Raw genomic sequence first — 21118 nt, 5'->3', positions numbered from 1 at the left:
TGGGCTTGGGGGTCTCCTGCCCTTCTTACAGAATATCCATTTGCCAACGGTCAAACCTGTTCAGTGTCTGATGCAGTTCTGCTGTCCCCCCATTTTGTCCAGTTTTCCCATTACCCTGGTGGCATCAACATCACCCAGTGATGGAAGAGCTTGCCCATACACATGGAGCAAGACAACTGCAAACACACTTGCCCCTGGGCTTCCACTTAGCAGAGGGAGCCCGGGAGGACCTTCCAAGGCACCTTCCACTTCAGAAGGTCCCCTGCCCTCTGATCGAGGTGAACGTTGCTCCCGTGCAGGGCACCGCGAGTTCATCCACCACCCGTGAACAGTCACAAAGCTGGCAGGTCCCTCCGCGCCCCAGCACGGCTTCACTGTCCCCCCGGCACCGCACCCGAAGAGCCACAACGTGCCAGGGAGCACCCACCCACCGCAGCAGCCACGGAAAGCCCGTCCCTGGAGAGCGGAGGGGCCGCCGGTACACGTCACATAAACCAGAGAAGAGCTTCCGATGGAAGTGGCCTTGGTAGGGCAGCAGAGCGCCCGGTCCCTGGCTCAGACCGACGCCTAAACCCACCCACCGGACAAAGGACCAGGGTGCTGGCAGCCGTGTTGCCCCTCCTCCTCCTCCTGGCCCAGCCGCAGGGACGCCGCAGCGCAGCGCAGCCGGCCGACGGAACAGCATCACCCTCACAGCACCCGCCTGCTATTGGTACCAATGGCTGTTAATCTTCACGCGTATTTTTTGAAAGTTGGCCACGAGAGTTCATCCTTCCCTCTCTTCCTTTTCTTCAGTAACCATAAAAATGAGCACTGATGTTTATTTCATTTATCTCCCCCCATTTTATTTTCCAATATTTCTCCAACTTCAGAGAATAGGGACACGCTAAATAGAAAAATCTAGGTTTTCACATTCTTCTTTTTGGTAAGAGAATAAGCATTATTTATTTTTTTAAACCCTCTTTTCCATTATTTTTTTTTTTTTCCCAAAAAAAAAACTTGTCTAGAGCTGAATAAACTGGCGGTAGAATTACAGAGATTTTTTTCTTTTTGTGTGGCGTAAGTTGCAAAATAGCAAATGACAAAGTGGAAGAAAATCTCTGAAATAATGATTTCTGGTACAGTCCCAAGCAAAAAGAAGAGTGGGGGAAAAGGGAAATTTTGAAAGTCTAAGTTCAAGTTGTAAAAGAAAGCTGTATTTCACATGAGCTTTATAAAACTCCCAGGAAAATAAAACATCAAAAACAGTTATTTTCTTCAAGATCTATATTCTTAAATACCTGTTTTCAACACAGACTCTTTTTTAAAGAAGCACTGGGATGGGGGATGAACTGTGATGAACTGAAAAATGTCTCTGTCTACCCCAAAAAAAAAAATCATTATGCAATGACACGAGACAATCCAGTATATAATCAAAGACAAAATCCTGACATGTTCAAAGAGGAAATTATTGTAACAGCAGTGACTTTGAAGACGAGAAGGGTTTTTTTGACAGAAACAATGGCCATCAAGATTTTTACTGTAGCAACCCATGCTTAAAGGCACAACTTGGTATGCAGCGTGCCTGCCAGGTACACAGCACCAACAGCAAAAAAAAATATAAATAGCGACACATAAGAAATTCACACCCAGAGCGGAACCCAGCAGCACCCTTTGGATGGTTCACCACTCACACGCGGCCGTGTCCGAGGCCAACGCACAAGCCTGAGAGCAGCCCACAGCGCGGCAATTGTGTTTTCCTTCTCAGACACCGAGTTTTAGATTTCCTAACAATAGAGTGGCTCCGCAAGGCCCGGACCCCGGGTTCAGGAGGATCTTTTCCCCTGAGGAGCAGGGGAAGAGCCAGTCCTGCATGGTGACAATCCAGACGTCTCTACCGGCCTGCGGTGTTGCCCTGCAGGGGCCTCAGCATCCATCGGGGTTGCAGAGCACTTCTGAGAGTAATAAAAAAAGCCCCCGGTGTAACACTATACACGCTGCACATTTTCAGTGCTGTAACTATCCAGAAGTGTTTGCCTTCCGGAGTTACTTCAAGCAATCGTTTTTGCAGGGTTTTTTAAAATTTCATTTTACACAAAAACTCGAGAGTTTTTCTACAAGTTTGTGTAACATCCCATTAATACAGAACTTGCAAGTTGCAAAGAACTACACTGAAATATTTAAATTTTCAGCATTTGCTTCCAGGGAATTGCATATTTGGCTGCAAAAGTCGTGATTTGCAGTCTTTGCTGAACTACTGTGATTCACAAAAAGTGAATCACAAAAGGGAAATTTTGTGACTGAATAAATAGCTATTATGTAACCCATCTAATGAGGAGTATAGTATTTTTCTGTTCTTTGATTGGAAGACTATCGGAAGATGACTGTAAGTAGTCTAAGCCTCACTGGCTATAAATACCCCTTTCAAAAACAGAATTTGGATTAAGCTCAGTGTTAGTTCGGAGTAAGAGTCAGAAAGAAAACAAACAGATGCCAAGTCTCTTAAGGTATCAACCCAAACGGAAAGTCACAAATGTATATGAACTGATAACTGCTTGCTGAGGGAGCCTGAGCACGCATTTTGAATAATGAATCGCAGAACTCGGTCCGTTCCGCAGCGCTCTGCGGAGGGCTGGGAGGGGGAAGGCGCCGCAGCCCCCTCCCTCGCGCGTGTGCCCACTGCACCGGGCTGCCGGGCTCCCCCGGGGCCCCAGCCCGCCGCGTTTCAGAAGGAGGAATGGTTTCTGTGGGTCACTGCTGCCCTCCCGAAAGTAAAAACTGCCAGAACACGGGGTGCCTCTACCCCGGCCCGAACCTCGCTGGATGCACCCGGGCTGGCCGGGCACCGAATCCCCCAGGGGTAAGTGCACAAGGTGATGTTCCCAGGCAGCTCCTCCCCAGCTTTCCAAACCAACCAAGGGATGTGAGCTACCTCCCGCATTTGGCCCAGCTCCACCCAAGGGCCAAGGCGGCAGCAACGCTCCGACGGCACTCGGGCAGTTGTGCCGGCGCAGACCCTTTGAGCACAGGCAGGGAAGCGACGTCTGGGTAAAAAAAGCCGTTCAAAGCCCAGCGCAGAACACCTGCAATAGGCCAGAGAGATTTTGGTTTCAAATACCACCTCCAAAAACCACATTTTCAGACAGTATCACGGAGACAAGCTCCAGAATGCTTTTACAGGCATCAGAACTGCTTTGAGACAATAAGGCCTGACGTTTTTCCCTGTATTTCACGTTTTGGGGGGTATCCCAAGCACAGAGTCCCTTGAAGAGTAGTTTATCACAAAAACGGTGCAAAAGGCTGCTCAGCACTGCTGCCAAAGGAGGTTTTTATTTTAAACATGGAGCCTTTGAGTGGTATCAACTCCTGTGTCTGCATCGCATTGCTTATACATGGGAACCATTTTACTAACACTGTGAAAACACCAAACTATTTATTTACTAAAAGCATTTTTCCCACTGCAGCTCAGCAGTGAATAGCTGCTTCAAGCAGGAATCTATTAGCCCTATTCCTACAGCCCTGTTTTGTTCTCACTTTTGCATTAAAACCCTTTTATTAAAAAGGAAACCATTAAAAACCATTAATGTATGTTTTGGCTTTCTGTTGCCTGGGACTGGCTGTTTCTGACTACACACGCGTGTGGGAGAGGCCGTGACAAGCCCAGCACATCGCCTGTCCCACGAATGCCCGCACCCTGGGCAGGGCCAGCACCACCCGCCGCTGCTCCTGCTCCGCCGGGAGAGGAGGCAGGAAAAGCCCCCCGGCTCTGGCGGGGACAGTTGATGACCCTCGGCCGCCCAGAGCCACCACACACCCCAGCGCCTCTCTGAGCCGTCATTGCTCCAAAAGGGAAACAGTGAGGAGGTGCCAACGCTGCAGATGGAGGGGAGCCACCGTCACCAAGGCTGGGCAGGCGTGTGCCCCGCCACCGAGCACCATGTCCCGCTGGCACTCAGCCCCCAGGACGGGCAGCTCTGGCCGCTGCTCCCACCCCAGCGCGCGGAGGGAGGGCACCGAGGGACGGGCACAGAGGGACGGGCCACAGGACGAGCCCAGTGCCAGGCTCAGCGCCGGGGCTCCCGGGGACACGGCCGAGCCCAGCACCCAACACGTCCGCCCCAGAGACCTCCGGCAAACCACGTCTTCTGGGGGCATCCCCACATCCGTTTCACTGCCACTGCACACGATTCCTTCTATTTTTTAGGCATTTATCTACTTTCTAGAGAAAATTGGCGTATTAAAAATAATGGGTAAGTCCATGTGTTTTGGGGGGCAGCAGTGCGGCGCTGCCAGGCCGTGTCACACTCAGGCTCAGCACCTCTGCTCTGGGTGTGCCACGGCAAACCCACGCCAGGGTGAGTGGGAAAAGGCCACCCGATCTCTCTTTTGGAGTGTTTCTGCAAAAATGACCCAGTAAGTGACATATTCGTGTCTCCACTGCGTGGTGGCCACAGGGCGAGTAGCAGAGCCAGTCAGAGCACAGCTGGCACACACCACACCCCAGCCCATCCAAAAGCCCAGATCCAGATGAGAAGGCACACGGATGAGAAGTGACGTACGCGCTGGGAAGGGATGGAGTCAGACCGCAGCACTGACCTTGGAACCCAACATCTATTTTCCACAAAGTGCCCAGAGAGCCCACAGTCCCTGTTCCACTGAGACTTAACTAAAGGGGGGGAGCACTGAGGATAAAGACAGATCAATTTTGCTCTAAAATTTTAAATTAAACACTCCTGTTTTGGAAAGAATTTCATTAAGGTGAAAATATAATATAGAAGTCCCCATTTAGGAAGAATGTGCTATTAATTCTTAGCAGTGTATGCGGACGGGAAAATTGCATTTTTATCTAAATGGTTTTTTCTGTATAACCCATTTACAGTATTCTTTTACAGCTCAGTAATGGGAACTTTTCACATTTCTATTTGGGCCAGACCAAGGCAGCCTTCAAGAACGTTTCAAATATAACCCCTTAAAACAAATTCCAAGAGAAGCTCCACAAAAAAGGAGGAGAAAGGCCAGTACAGCACATCTTAAAAGATGGTGGGAAAAGGAGAGGAAAAGCACCTCCATCTTAAAAGATGGAAGCCAAATTTTTGAGGGAGAGAGGAAAAAGGATGTGGCTTAGGTTGTTTTTTTTCCTAAGGGACACAAAAAGGTTTGGTCTTCCCCCTCTTCCTTGTGTGAAGCATAAACAGCTCCTCTTCAATGTAATACACAGCCCCAAACGCATCCACAGAGCAAAACGGTGCCGCGCTGTGAGCTGCACAGGGATACTCTGAGCTCAACAGTTACTGTCACATACACTGAAATAAAAAAAAAAAAAAAGCCGGCTATGAAAACCTATTTTTATCATCATAAACAAATGCTCGTTTCTCACTACAAATAGTTTCATTCCCCTATGAAACTGAATATAATCTAAACAATAATTTCAAACAATTGACACTGTGATCCAAGTTTGCCTGATACACTGCCATCAGGCAGCAAGAATAAAGTCAAGTCAAAGCAAAACCAGACTCAGAACTGACTGAAGCATGTTTTTCCAGGTTTGCTTAATCTAGTGCAAATAAAAGCAAACATAAAATTCAAAGTTTGAATTTCTTAATTTTATCATCAAATATCTAAAACTCGAGGAACACAAAACAAGACAATACACTGGCCTCGTGTTTAATAAACAAATTAACTGATTCTCCAAATAATGTAGCAGGGCTCACAAAAGAAGTTAAAGCTGTAGGTTTTCTAAGCATTGTTCATTTGACATTCTTCACCTCTTCCCCCCCCCCCCCCCCCAATGTGTTGGCTTTTATTAGCTTACTTCCAAAAATTAGTATAACAAAAAAATTTTATCCTTCAAAACAGACATTTAGAAGTGCAGCAGCTATGGAAATACAATTGGACAATGAATAGTTTTTATTCCCTTTACCTAGCCATACTCCTCACTGCAAAGCAGTAATTACAGGAATCTACTTCTGTTTTAAGCTTTACAGTAAGCTCTTTCCAAATTTAAGGCCAGCAACCAACCCTTCATTATGCTTAATAGGTAGACATAAAAACGTAATTGTATCACAGTCTCTCCAACTGCGTGCTTCCCGGCTCCTGAAGCTCACACTTGGCTGATTCAAGGAAGAGATTTTTAATCTATTCTTTTCTGTAACTGAAATATTTCAGCACCACTGGCATAAACCACTCTAGGAAAAAAACTCCACAAAGTACAAGGCGATTTAGATAATTATTTGGAGTCAAACTCGACGGTGTGCGTCCCCCGTTTCCAGCGGCCGCAGCCAGGCCCCCCCACGGCAGCCCCCGGCGCTCGGCGGTGCGGCCGGAGCCCTGGCAGGGCCGGGACCCCCGGGCCCCCCGCACCCAGGGGCCCCCAGCACCCGCAGGCAGCGGCTGGGCTTCTGCAGCCCCCCTCAGCCCCCGGCACAGCAGGAAAACCGGGACACGGCAGGGTAACTCGCCCGCCTAGGGCACAAACCCCTGCACGGTGGGGTCTGGAACGCTGCTTTGCACGCACCAAGTTTAGACGTGAAGAAAATCCAAACCACCGCGGCTGCCCCCGAGCCCCCCGGAGCTTCTCCTGCGCCCCCGGCCCCAGGCCCCCTCCCTGGAGCCCTGCAATGCCCACCCGCTCCGCAGACGATGGCACCAAACCTCCCATGGCTGGCAAGCAACAATAATAGTAATAATAATAAAGAACCAGAACAAAGAAATGTTTTGCTATTCTCTCTTTTTTTGGTGATGTGCCTATCTCAAAATAGCTAGTATGAGATTTTAATTATACTTGAGACAGTCCTATTTTTTCCTCTGCCTCTAGAACGACAGCGTGGTAGAGCGAGCACAGGGAGTTGGGATGCTAGCTGTTTCTCCCAGCATAAAAAGAACAGCATGTGCCTATATTTAGAGGTAGAGAAGGGAACTACAGCATCCAGGAAAAAAAAAAAATCATACTGACTTTATCTTCAAAAAAGCACTTGTGTTTTTGGTTTGTTTAAATGAAGAATGTGTTGCAAGTGTTTGACCCTATATCCAGCAACAATAAAATCTGTTCCATCAAAAAATACCAGCTGCTTTGCACTTTGAATGATAATACTATTTTTAAAGTGTTTCAGAATTATTGTCTCATAGATTGTGGTAATTTCTATTACAATTACTGGGGAATTCCCTTTTTTTTTTTTTTTTTAGAATACAAACAATAGGCACATCTATTACTTCTTGCTTTTAAAACTATTTAGTCTGAAATTTGGGCTACTCTTTGGACTAGGCAAAAAAAGTTTTTCAGTCTAACATTTTGGTTCAAATAAAAATTAACAAAACAAGCGAGTCAGGTCAAAAATACCTGTAACATTAGAGGCAAAAAGTTACTCGGCTGCCTTACACGCTAAGGGATACCCCGTTTCTAGCAACATCACATCAGTCCCGGTGTGGGTCGCGGCCACACCAGGGTGCTCTGATGTGCCGGACGGGTCGAAGCGCGGGGTCAGGCCGTGGCAGGGGGGGATCTCCCTCTCCCCTCGACCGGAGGAGAGGAGAAGCCCATCCGTGGTGACGCTTCCATCCCCAGGCGTCCGGAGGAGGTGAAAACCCACCTTGCATCAAACCTCTGCATCATTTTGGTTTCTTTTCCTGCTGCTCAGCCTGAGAAATTAATTTAGAAATTCACTCACATGCAGGATCAGAAGTGCCATAACTGAGGGGTTTTTGTTTTCCCTAGAGAGGGGAAATGCTGCAGAGGGAGGGCAGTACCATCCCCACCGAACACACCGGAGGAAGAAATAATCAACGCAGAGACGAGATTGCCAAGTGGGACCAGACGCTCTCAGCCTACAGACACCTCCCAGGCACCCCAGCCGGGCCCCGGCCGCACGCTCCCTCCCGGCACCGGTCGGTCCCCGCGTGCCAGCCCCGGTTGGGCACCCCAGTGCCCAGGCTCGACCCCGGGGTCCCCGTGGCCCCGCTGTGGGTGTCACAGCACCCTCCCCGCAGCCCCCGCCACGCGCCCGCCCGTTCACCGGGACCGAGCCTCCGGCAGCGGCCCAGCCACGTCTGGTTTATCTCATCTGGACTGTAAATCTTTAGCAGTGGGAACGTCTCCCAGGTTTCTAAAGCACCGTGTCAATTTATGGTGCAATAAATATGATCTTAAATAATAAAAATAATAATAGAGCGGGACCTGAACACGGTCTCTGCTGCGATCTAAATCAAACATAAACCCAAGTATCCATAAGTGCGGTGGTAATGACTTGACCGACTGTGCCATCTAGCCAGGAGACGGGAACACTCAGGCAGACGCTCCCTCTCCGCCTGTTTTCACCCGACAGACAATCGGAGCATCACCTCCAGCAGTGGATGGGAGGGAAGGCTCAGCCCTGGTCCCCGGGGACCCGGCCCTGCTCGCAATGCATTCACATCTGCGGCTCTCAGACATCCTTCATCTACAGCATCCTCTGCTCCACGTGACTGCTCCTACCCAAGACCAAAGGGCTTTAAAATGTCACTATAAAGGAAGATCATACCCACCCCCCAAAAAAAAATTAGTGGAAGATTTTTCTAGGAAAGAGAGCCTGAAATTCTGACCAGATAATAACCCCAGCCCAGCCTTCATTTCCTATGTTAATAGATCAATTTACATCTTTCTAGCAAAATGGTTTCAGGCGACAATAAAAAAATAAAAAAAAAAAAAAAGAAGTCATGCCTTTCTTCTTAAACTGCATTTTGGGAGAGTATTAAGAGGAGGAAGGAAGGATATGACTGTTTCCACATTTTTTTAGTGCATTTGCTTCACACAGCAAATTAATATTCTCAATTTTAAATCAGAAGTATATTCTTAATTAGGGTACGAAATGTTTTAAAATTTTCTTCACTTTACAAATGGCTGCTTTTTCAATTAACTGTGCTTCCTCAGCCTCAGGATGATCTTTCTATTAGCAATACAAATGCTTTCTAATATTTTGTGAATACTAATTCGCAAAATTAATTAAATGCAGACTTAACTCTGAAAACATATATTTTACCACCAAAAAAATGCTTTCTCCCAACTGCTGACTGATTACAGACTTTTCTGTGATCAAGAGTATCAAGTCGTCAAGGCCCCGTGGTCAGAACTGAAGGTAAGAGGGTCAAAAGAAACAAAGGCAGCAACTCAGTTTCCTCATCTCACTTTTTAAATGCTCCAAGAGGGGTGGGGAAAGAGAAGATAAATATCCAGAAGTTCAGATAAACTGGCCATTGGAGCGAGGCTGCAGCCATCCCCAACACACACCGCACCAGAGAACCAGCGTAGCCCTCCAGAGCTCACACATGTGTTGTCGGTGTTTAAACTCAAATAAAGTGTATTTATTTTTATGTAAAAAAATCGATCAAAGCAGCACATAAACGTAACCAGATTTCTGCTTACCAAACCAAAAAAAAGCGTCCTTAGACAAATCTTAAAAGCTAATAAAAATGTAGACGGCGCAGTGTCATGCACTGTGTTTTTATGTTAAAATACTAAACAGACATAAATAGATTTCCTAAAATTGAAAACAAACAGACGTAAATTGCACAACTAAAGGCTCCCAGCAGAAGTTGAGCATGCAGATGAGAAATGGTTCACTCTCAGGAGCTTCCTGTGACTGATCCATACGTGCATCCTGCGGAGTGAAACGGCAAGATGTGATAAAGCAGTTCTTGTCTAACAGGGGCAAGACAAAACTTGGAAAAACCTTAAAAATGGCCAGCATGGATCAGCCCCAGCCCTGCGGGCACGGGATGCACTCTAGGTTTGAGTCAGGTGTCTCGACTGTGCACGAGCCCGGAACACAAGTACTCTTGTGATAACGCTTGTACTGTTACAAAAAATGAGAACTCAAGTACGAGGGAGAAGACTGCTTGAAAAGCAGTAACCACAATATTTGTTGCATCAGTGTATAGATGAAAAGCGCAACACAAAGAGGGTACGTTTGTAGATCATCAAGTCTTACAACTTACTACATCAACTCGGGAAAACGCATTCCTGGCGTACGTATGCTTTTGTCATTTGCCAGGAGAGGGGCAGAACAGGAGGACTTAGAGGAGAGGGTGCTGGGGGGAGAGGAGAAGAAGGGGTGCTGAGGAGGGGAGCAGCAAAGCAGTATCATCTCAGATGTTCTCTTTGAAGTATTAAGAAAGTCAGCTTGTAAAAATTAATGGATTAGACCTCCAGCTGTTCAATTCTCAGCTTTAAACTTAAAAGGTATTTGACTTCGGAACACTGGTACATAATCCATAAAATATATTTAAATTTGTAAAAAAAAATAATCTTAGCGTTAAAAGAGGTCACAAATAATTCGTAATGTTTTAACTGCACCAACACAGAAGTGTTTGGCAAAGGAAAAGTAGCTAACCACAAAAAATACCGTTTGCACATAAGCTAGTCGTGTTATCACTATGCGCAAACCGAGGCTGTCTACAGAAGAGCAAAAAATTCAGATTTACGTTTTTAAAGTTGAGAAATGTAACCAAGATCAGGAAAGTCAGGGTGGACCTTGAATTTCCCGGAAGATTCCGCAGCTTCATCTACTGAATTCCCATGGGGTTCCCCACCCTGTGTCCCTCACCCAGGAATGGGGCCGAGGAAGTGCAGAGCAAGCCACGTCCTAAACACACTCATTAGCGGAAGCTCCCTCTTTTCAAAACCCCCCTCGGATAGATGAAACAAGACTAATGCCATGTTTAAAAAAAAACAACGGATCAACCTTAAAAATGTCCTGCACGCTATAAGCGTGTATTTACAGGTGCCAGCCCTGTTCTGGGCTGGGGCTGGGGAGTTTCGGGGGGGGCAGAGCCGGGTGCCGGCGCCGCTCTCGGTGCCGCCCGCGGACCAGGCACCCCGGCCCCGGCCCGTGAAGGACGAGCAGAACAGGGAAGGATCCCGCTGCCCACAGCGTGGCGGGTCTCTTGCTATTCTCAGTCTGCTCTAGGAAGTGAAGTACGCAATCAATCTGTTTATGGCATTTCAGTAAATTCAGCATTAAAAAGCGCATGTGTTAGGCCACCTGAAGATTCATTTTAGAACCGGCTTTACACTTTCTGTGGATACTCTGCTCACACTTGTATTTAATAGAATACACAAGAAACCACAGACTAAAAATGTACTGTAATTTGTCTAGTACTAAAATTTTATATGGCCACATAAAGACATTTTGCTGCACCAAAAGCTGGGAGTCAGCTGTTACAAATAAAAGCAGGCTGTATACTTTTAGGTTAGACTTTTCTTTAATGCCTGACCCTTTGCTCTATACAAGCAACAACAAACCGTATCTGTAGGTATTGCTGATTAATAATGTTTTTTAGTAAAAAATTCTTTGCAGTTTTATGGCTGAGCATTCCACTAGGTCATTGGTAAAAACACCAGGTATTGCACGTTAAAAATTAAGAGCAGACATGGTGTCAGAATAAATCTATGCTGTCATCTAAGCTCATATATAAAGTCTAATTCATTTCCTTTTACATCACATGTAAAGATCTGAAGCACATTCACGCACCAGTTTCAAGAAATATATCCCCCAAAGTCTGTCTCACGCACTCTCTCACACTAAGCATGTAAAAAACCAAACCAGTTAAAACTAACGTCGCAACTAACCGTGCCATTATGAAACAACAGACTTTGGTAAAAAGTCATCATGATGCAAAACAAATTTGTGATTTGCATTAATTCAAATGCAGCTAAACTGTCCACTAAAACGAGCAGAACTGGTAAATCTAGAGACCTAAAATTCATACACAGGCAGAAGGCAAACACAGTGTCTATGGTAGTTACCGAAATGCCAATAAATTCACACACTTTCTGCATTAAATATCTTCGTGCTTTACAGCAGCGACAGCAAACACTATTGAAAACTCTGCCCCTTGCCTTCTCTAATATTTGCCATAAAGGTCTACAAACACACTGCTGCAGAATGTTTATAAAACAAAGGAAAACATTTCTAAACAGGACCATAGTGCTAGAAAATATTAAAAATGATAGTCGGTCAAAGTAAACAATAGAGTATTACTGTCATTCACATGAAGCCAAGCCAAGCAGGGGCAACCTCTCAATTTATTTTTTCTGAACAGGTCAGAAGAGTTTAAAAGATCATATTAAACCCAAACGCACACTGAACTCTCTCCTACGATATGCAACGGGAGTATTCTTTCCTCATAAATCTGCATGCTAATCCAGATCATTTATTAAAGATGTGTATTTCATATCTGTGGAGTGTATCACGTAACTTCTTGGCAAAGGCAACAGCATTTTTTTCACTAACTGTTAAAATTCCTTGTGTAAGTTTAAACATCCCTTTCAAGCAAACAAAGCAGCATGGGGAATCACAGATCCATCGCTGCAAGTGCGCTGAGCTTCACCAGTGAACTCATTTCCAGCAACCCTCACGACAGAACAAACCCCTTCCAAATCACATATTGCTTTCAACGACACGCAAGTGTTTGAAATACCTCACAAGAGGTCTGACGAACTCCGTCTCAGTAAACAAACTTAGTCCCTTGGTAAAGCCTCTAAAAGCATTTAGCAGTATTTAAAATAAAAGCACGCAGCAGAGCATACTAGGAAAAGAAAGAAAACAAAGGCTCCTAGCCGCATCTGGACCAAATTTGACCTCTGTTAATGTATTTGGTAGTAATTTGCAGATGTTACACACTGCTTCATCAAGAGTTCTGGCCTCCTGGCTCATTCAAGTGATAGGTTCGGTGTTACGATGAAATATTAACAAAAACTCAGAGATGAAAACTAACTGTGCTGCACTACACGTGCCCATCAGCTTGGGCAGACGAGCCCAACGGCCACCGAGCAACTGAATATATTCTCATTTTTTTCCAGTCAGCACCTGCATGGTTCTAGGTTACATATTGATGTCTTCACCTGACATCTGCAGTATGGGACCTTCAAAATTTCAATTAAAAACTAAAAACAAAACCACACCAGCACTTAATTACTGGGTTTCTAGAGAATACTAATCAACATTTCACTGAAGGGGAAATTGTTCTGGTTCAGTCAAACCAGGCAAAGCAAAACCCCATTAAACTGGCCCTGGGTTTTTAAGTGAATTTGATCTGGTTATTCTTTGATAGCTAAGCTGCAGTGTTGGAAGTCAACACGACCTCTCTAGGCTCAGTATTATTGTATCTCACTCCCAGCTCTAGCTGCATGGCAGGGGAAAACATTAAATTTTAGAAAACATTTTTTGGGAAAAAAAAACAAACTATTAGTTGCTTCACATAAAACATGTTAGTACAAGAAATGACGTATCAGAGAAAACTCCTTACGGAAAGTCGCGTTTCAGCGACGAGCAACGTCCAGCCAGCATTAATGATGTGAAATTCAGAAAGAGAATGAGAACGCAGGCACAGAACTGGCTGAAGGCTGCCGCTGAAGGCTGTGGGTGTGTACGTGTGCAGCACAGGTGCCTGAAATAACGTTATCTGCTCCCATCCACCTCTAAAGCTCCAAAGCTCAGCTCACACCGACCGCTAGCTACTAGCTCATCATTTTAATGCCATTATGAAAAAAAAAAAAAGAGAGATGAGCTATAAGGAGTCGGACCAGCCATTAAAACAACTCAAACAAGTTGTTTCCCCCAGTAATCCGGGCATTAACAGAGTGCTGGAAAAGTTCCCGATTCTGCTGCGCCCTGGGGAGGGGTCCCCTCCGAAGCTGCCCCTCCTCGGCCGGCGGCGCAGCCGGAGCCTCCGGTCCCGGCAGGGGCTCGGCGGGGCGGGAGGGGCAGCGGGAGCGCGGCCGCCGCACCACGGGGGAACGGGCCCCCGACACCCGCCGGCCCCCTCCGCCCCGCCCGGAGCCCGCGGTGCGGACCGCGGCCGTGCCGCAATGGGAAGAAATCACCTCTCGCGTCCCTCCCGTCGCGGCAGGGGTCATCAGGGAGCCCACCAGCAACGCCCGCGTGTCGGCGGGGGCACCGGGTCCAACGGCTCCTCTGCCCCTCCGAAACCGGGCGCAGCGCTGCGAAACGGTGAACGCTCCCCCGGCGCAGCGCGAAGCGCCTCCAGGAGCCGCCTGGAATGTGGAGGAGCGGTGTCTGAAACCCGCGCGGTCACCGCGGAGCCGCCCCAACAAAGACCACGGATGCAAATCCCAGTCGGCTGCGTGGTTTAAAACCTCAGTCACTGGATAAATAAAGCCTTTTCCTAAACACAGTTTCAAACCCTCGGGGGTATGGCATGGTGAAGTTAAATTATTTCCACTAACCGAGGAGAACAGCCTGTTTTGTCTCACCTATTGTATCTTTACCACTTCCAACAACAGTTAAAGTAAATTCTCCGCTGGTCTATATGAATTTCCTCATCCGAAGAACCAGCCCATTCAAACCCTTCAAGTGACTAAAGTGTGAAACAAAATGAGTGCCTCTATGCATTGTTGTAAAACTGGTTTGCTATTTTATGTTAAGCCTCTGAAATACTAAAACATATCCTTATATAGGAATGCTGATTAAATGGTTTTCCTTCCAAGTGATGAACTGTTTTAACAGCAACATTGTGGTTATCACGACCAGAAAGCAATGACTTATTTCACTAGATGTTACTAAGAATAGCGGTGATCAAAGTCAACGTAGGAGTGCTGTTAAAGATGTTAAAGAAAGCATCGCTCCATATGACACATATACACAAAATATACATAATTTTAAACCAAACTACACTTTTAATAAATGTGCTGTTCAGGATTAAATCACCGCTCAGGATTTTTTAAATTTTTTTTTTAAATCCGTGCAGTGAAGATCTATGGAATAAGTTACTCGTTTATAACCTCTTTCTAAATACAGCACGGTGTGTGGATCTGCGTATCTGTATGCGTGTGTGTGTGTGAGTGCACGCATAACGGGGGGTGCGTGTGTGTTGGGAGAGAACGTATATATGTGTTCGAGTCTGCCAAGGTAGAAGTGACAGGAACTGTGATTTGTGCTAACTAGCTATTGATCCAGTCAGATCTAGATGTTGTGTACAAGAAACAATAAAAGAGAAGGGGCCAGGAAGGATGCTGTGTGCAACTCCATTTAAAAATGGAAAAGAAGGGCCCCAAACAAACCAATTTATGTCCTTGCCTGGGTGAAGCATGGAGAATGCTGATGGGCTTCATAGAGTCTGCTGTGCATGCTAAACACTCCCGCTTGAAATGAGAGTCTCCTGCGCTGGGCATTAAACATGAACAAAGAGACAAACCGTGGGGGCTAGGATTCACGCTTCAGAAAGCCAAAGCTGGAAAGCCAACCAGAACTGGGGGTAGGAAATTGCTCAGTTTTCAAACCAGCTCCCTTTTGATTCTCCCAACACCTTTCTTAGCGAAATTACTGAATGCAGAGGGCTGTAAAAAGTCAGTCTGTACCACCAGATGTAATGAAACCGATTTCAAACTAGCCAGCGGTACCAAAACATCAACTTTCCTAGGCACAAATAATGAGTTTATATTGCATAAATTACACACGTGTACTTATAGCACATCAAAAAATTGCCTGCGTGCATTCAAACGGCAGGTACCTGCACGTGCATCTATTGTAATATTCACACACAGGGTCAGGCAGTTTGGAAAATATGCTTTTGATAAGGTAAAATATAAACCATTTGAATCTATAATCATCTTTATCTTAAACAGCTTTTATAATAGAGGGCTTTCCATTAAAATATTTGATTATGATCAAATTATGATGCCCTCTGGACACGGGGAAGGATCAAAAATGACAACTAATGTCGAAATTAAACATCTGTCAACTAAGCGAGTTCTATACCAGTAGACCCAGAGCCTTATTTGAAATTGACTTTCTATTAAAGAAAAAAAAAAAAAAAAACCACGTTAAGAGCCTTTCAGAGTATCGCGCTGCTGGTAGGGAAACACCTGGAATCAGGGGGGGCAGCCCCGCTATAACAAACGCATTTTCAAGGTTTAGGAAAATCTCTGGAGCAGTTTGGGCGAAATGCCCGGCAGGATCGGCCGGCCCGGGGCTCTGCGGGAGCCCCCCTCGGCACCCCCCTCCGGCAGCCCCCCTCCGCGGCTCCCCAGAGACCGGCTGGGGCTGCGCCTGGAGCCCCCTGCCCAGCACCCCGAGAGCCCCCCGGGGGCCGCTGGCGGGAGGCGCGATGGGGCCGGGGGAGCCGTCAGCCGCCTCTCCCTCCCCGCTGCCGGCCGCCCCGGCAGAGGCACCCGGCACCCCGCAGCCCCAGGTGGCACCCACCGAGGTGGCCGCCGGCGGCGGAGCGGGTCCGGGGCCAGCGTGTGCCCCGCGTCCCCTTCCCCCAGCAGCCCACCCCCCCGCCGTGGCCAGCGCCCGCGCGGGACGACCGATACCTTCTTTGCTGGGGTTCAGGGGCTTGGGCTTCTCCCAGGGCGCCATGGGCTTGTCCTCCTCCTGCCCCTCCATCAGGGCCTTCTCGCCGGGCAGGTACCAGGTGGAGTTGTGCTCCGCCATCAGGGAGTCCAGGTCGATGGTGCTCATGGCGCCCTTGACGCCCTCCGAGCAGCAGCTGCCCAGGTCGCTGTCCCCGTTCTGCCCCGCGCACTCGCCCTTCTTGCTCTTCAGCCCCAAGGGTTGGTCTTCCGAGATGCTGAACTGCTGCCGCTGGAGCTGGATCTGCGCCTGCAGGATCTCCAGGGGGTGGATCTCGTCCTGGGCCGAGGTGCTGGTGGGGGTCCGCACCTGCTCCATGCCCGGCGTGCCGGGGTGGGCGCCCGCCGTGGTGCTCAGCCCGTAGCTGTCGGGGGTCGAGGTAGACGTACTGAGGAGGCCGAGGGCCAGGGGCTTCTGTCCGTTGAGAAGTGCGTGCTCCCCGCGGGGCAGCTTGGGCGAGCCGCCCAGCAGCGGGCTGCGGGTGGGCTTGGAGGCGGCGTTGTCGGAGCTGGAGGACACCTCGTCCTCGTTGCCGTAGCTGGTGCTGACCTCGTCGGGAAAGTCCACGTGCGGGGAGCTGCCGTCCGACTTGGTCACGCTCTGGATGCCGCTGTCCAGGGAGGACATCAGGTCGGGCTGCTCCCCCAGCAGCAGCTCGCCGCCCTTGCCCCAGGAGGGCGAGGTCAGGGGCTTGTCGTGGGGGGTGCCCCCGCCGCGCTCCGCGCCCGCGGCCCCTGGCGGGCCCCCCGCCGCCGCCGGCACCGCCGGCTGCCCCGGGCTGACGCCAGCCCCGCCGCCCTCCGTGGCCGAGAACTTCTCGAAGAAGGTGCCGGGGCTGACGTGCCCGCTGTCCCGTTTCCGGCGGCCCCGCCCCCGCCCGCCGCCCGCCTTCCCCTCGCCGCCAGCCGCCTGCTCCAGCGCGAAGCCGGGCGAGAGGCTGCTCTCGGCGGGCAGCAGCGGGGCAGCGCCCACCGCCTTGCCCGCGCCGCCCGCGCCCGCCGGCGGCCCCGCCGGGAAGTAGTCCGGGGCGGCGGGTGGCGGCGGGTCGGGCTCGGCCTGGCTGAGCTTGCGCTTGGCCTCAGCCGGGCTCTTCTTGTTGAAGGTGACGTTGAGGTTGGGGGCGCCCAGGCTGGCGATCATGTTCTGGCAGGCGGTGGAGAGCGCGGCCAGGCAGCTCTGCCCGAAGACGTTGTCCTTGCTGGCCGGCTTGCTGAAGGAGCCCAGCGAGAGGGCGCCCAGCTTGCTGGTGGCGGGCCGCGGCGGCGGCGGCGGGGGGAACTCGGGCGGGGGCGGCGGGTAGGCCCCCGGCGAGGCGCTGAGGGCGGGCGCGGCCCCGTGGGCCGCCGGCTGCCGCGCCGCCGCCGCGAAGGGGAAGCCGGGCTGGGCGGCGAAGTCGGCGGGGCCGCGGCGCTCGGCGGAGGCGGTGGGCATCGCCACGCCGCCGCCCGGGGACTGCAGCTGCGAGAGGCCGCCCATGGCGGGGGCGAAGGGCGGGTGGACGCCCGGCGAGGGCAAGGCCTGTGCCGGCCCCTCGCCCGCCATCCGCAGCGGCTCCTGCAGCCCCAGCCCGCCGGCGCCCGGTCGGAACAGCACGGCGGCGCCGCCCGGCTGCAGGCCCAGCTCATGGGGGGCCGCCTCGGCCGGCAGCCCCGGGGCCGCCATGCGCCGCGGCAGCAGCTCCCCGGGCGGCGGCGGCCCCGCGAACCAGGCGCTGTCAGGGGCCAGGTGCGAGGCCGGCGGGTCGAAGCCGCGGCCGCCGCCGCCGGCCTCCCGCTCGAAGGCGGGCGGGGGCAGGCCGCCGGGCGGGCCCACCTCGCCGTGGTGCCCCAGCTGCTGCAGGCTGGGCGGCCGCAGGCGCTGCTGGCTGCGCGAGGCCATCTGCTTCATCACCAGGGCCGCGTTCTGGCGCTGCGCCAGCGCCGGGTGCTCGGGGCCGCCGTGCGGCAGCGGCCCCCCGAAGGCCTCGGGCGCCGGCGGGGTGAACTCGCCCGGCAGGCCGGGGTAGGCCGTAGGGGAGAGGTGGCTCTCCATGGCGGGGCCGTGCATGCCGCCGCCCCAGGAGGCGCAGCGCTCGACGCCGGGGTTGCCGGGGAAGTCGAACCGCGGCCTCTTGGCGACGCTCACGTAGGGGGCATCGAAGTGCTGCAGTCTTTGATTTGGTGGCTGTTGCGGAGGAGGGTGCTGCATATTAAACACGGGGTCGGTGTAGGGATGCATATTCCTGTTCTCCAGTCTGTGAATAGGGTATTCAAACTGTGCATGCTGGTTCTGCATTATGGGCCCATTGTCCTGCAGGTTGGGGTTGGGAGCGTTGGCTTCTGTTTGCTGTTGCCTAGGGATGGCTGGCGGGCAGGAGTTCTGTCTGGCCAGCAAGCCCGGCGGCTGCTGCGGCGGTTGCGGCGGCTGCTGCTGCATCAGCGGGTGCCTGGCGCTGGCCCCCGGCTCCAGGCCGGCCGACATCTTCCGCGCTCCCCCGAAGCGCTCGAAGAAGACCCCGTGCTGCTGCGGCGGCGGGTGCGCCTTGGCCACGGCCATGCCCGGCGCCCGGGCCAGGGCGGGGGCCCCCGCGAAGCTGCCGCCCGCCGGCACCTGCCGCCCGCCGCCGTAGTGCGGCAGCTGCCCCTCGGGCTCCGACGGCGAGAAGACGGGCAGCTCGAAGTGGCCGGCGGCGGGGCCGTCGCCGGGGTAATTGTATTCCAGCGAGTCCACGCCGCCCTGCGCGGGCAGCCGCCGCTGCTCCAGGCCGTGGGGCTCGGAGGAGCCGGCGGCCGGCAGCCCGTGGAAGGAGGCGGCGCGGTTGGGGGACTGGTCGAGGGGCAGGCAGGGCGCCGGCACGGCGTGGCCGGAGGCGCCGGCGCTGTGGTGCTGGAAGTCGGGCAGGTTGCCGGGGCGCTGCTGCCCGAAGCCCTCGCCGCCCTGGCTCTCGGCCATGTGCTCGTAGCCGTCGGCGAACGCCGTCTGCCCGCCCAGCGCGCCGCCGTAGCCCAGCAGCCGGCCGCCGTGCACGCAGGAGGCGCCGGGGTCGGGCCCGAAGTTGCCGCCGAAGGGCGGGGGGTGCTGGTGGGGGTGGTGGGCGCCGCCGGGGCCGCCGTGCGGCTGCTGCCCGCCGAAGAAGCCGTGCACCGGCGGCTGCATGCCGGCGCCGTGCAGCTCGGCGGGGCCGCGGCCCGGGAAGCCGTAGGCGTCCCCGGCCAGGCTCATGTTCATGCCCAGGAGCGGCGGCTCGCCCAGCGCGCCCAGGGCCGGGTCCACGGCCGCCGGGCCGCCGCCGGGGAAGGCCGGCGCCTTGAAGTGCGCGCTCATGCTGAGTCCGGGCTGGCCGAAGCCCCGCTCCGCCTGCCCGCCGCTCCGGCTGCTGCTCTGCGGCTCGAACTGCTCCAGCGCGAACATCCTGCGCGGCTCCTCAGAAGGGCATGGCCGCCGCTCCGCGCCCGCTCCGCCGCCCCGCTCCGCGCCCGCTCACATCCCGCCGCTCGCCGCTGGCTCCGGCCGCCCGCCCGCGCTCACCCCGGCGGCTCCGCCGCTCGCTGCTGCCCGAGAGCCGACGGGGCGGCGGGCCGCCGCTCATAGGCTCCGGCGCCCGGGAACTGCGCGCCGCATCGCCGGCCCGCCGTGCAGCTGCCCGCGGCTCGCAGGGCTCCGGCGGCGGCGGCGGGGCCGGGGCGGGCGGCGGGGCCGGCGCTGCGTGCGGGCGCTGGGAGGGCTGCGCCGCGCTCCCTGCGCGCTCCCTCGCTCTCACCCGGCGCTGGCGGAGCAGCAACAAGTTTTGCATTTCAGCGATGAATTTCAGCCATCGGGGCTGCGCCAATGAGCGCGGCGCGGCCCGGGGCGGGGCTCGCCGTTAAGGTGGCTCCGCCGCGCCGCCCGGCCCCGCCCGCCCCGCGGATGGGTCCGCGCCGCTCCGCGCCCCGCCGGCCTGCGCGGGGACCCGGGCCGGGATGGGGGGGGCGGGACACGCACACGCGGCGGCGGGGCTGAACCGACCGGCGGCACCGGCGGCGCGGCCCGGCCCGGCCCGGCCCGCAGTCCCGGGCCGCGGGGAGGAGCCCCCCCCCTCTCCCCCGACAGCCGCGGGGCTGGGACAAGGGGCGGCGCGGCGGCCGTGAGCCCCGAGCCGGCCCGCGGGCAGCGCGCCCCGTCGGGCCGGCGGCCGGAGCCGCGCAGCCCCGCCCGGGCGGGAGTGGGAGCGGGGGTGTCGGAGCCCGGTCGCCCCGGAGGGGAAAAAAAAACCATCCGTCAGGTCCGGGGCGTGGGGGGGCGAAAGCGACCGGCGGGATGAGGCGCTTCAGGTGCTCACGGCTCGCGCGTGTCGATAGTTTAAAAAAATAAAAATGAAAATTGCTCTCACCAAAAAAAAATGAGATCTATAAATAAGCGGCCGAGAAGTATTTGTATATGGCAGGAGAGTTTTAAAGGGATTTTTTTTCTGCAGGATCAGGATGCTGCGCTGTGATTAAATATTGATTTTGTGTAATTAGTTTTCATGTGAACTATCCTCCTTGCTGATGGCTTGGAGATTTCAGAACTGGAGAAGAAATGGAATTGGACATGGAAATTATTACTTAGCAAAGTGACAAGGGGGGGCGCGGGGTGCGGGGCTGGCACCGGGGCAGAAAATGAAGTACGAGCGGCCCGGGAGCGGCACAAAGGGATAAAGGGAAAGTCCCGCTCGTGCGAGACGGGGGGGGGGGCTGGCCCCTGCGTCCCGCAGAGCGGCCCCACGGGCCAAGGCCCCGCACCCCGCCGAGGCCCCGGGGCTCCCCCCGGCCCCGGCCGCCCCCCGCCCCCCTCTG

At 53.2% G+C, this 21118-nt stretch overlaps 1 protein-coding gene across 1 annotated transcript in view; it reads right to left on the bottom strand.

Moving 5' to 3' along the window:
- The window catches only part of MN1 (MN1 proto-oncogene, transcriptional regulator), a 36127-nt gene extending 16314 nt beyond the window's left edge, over nucleotides 1–19813 (bottom strand). The window contains exon 1 of the mRNA XM_074920692.1: nucleotides 16286–19813. Within this exon, the coding sequence (XP_074776793.1) occupies nucleotides 16286–19715 (3430 nt within the window). The 5' untranslated portion in view covers nucleotides 19716–19813. The remainder of the gene's footprint in view (nucleotides 1–16285) is intronic.
- Between the last annotated feature and the right edge of the window lie 1305 nt (nucleotides 19814–21118).

The sequence above is a fragment of the Athene noctua genome, chromosome 17 (assembly GCF_965140245.1).
Source record: "Athene noctua chromosome 17, bAthNoc1.hap1.1, whole genome shotgun sequence".
NCBI lineage: Eukaryota > Metazoa > Chordata > Aves > Strigiformes > Strigidae > Athene > Athene noctua.
Note: the sequence above shows the minus strand (reverse complement) of the source record. Positions and strands in the feature narration are given on the sequence as shown.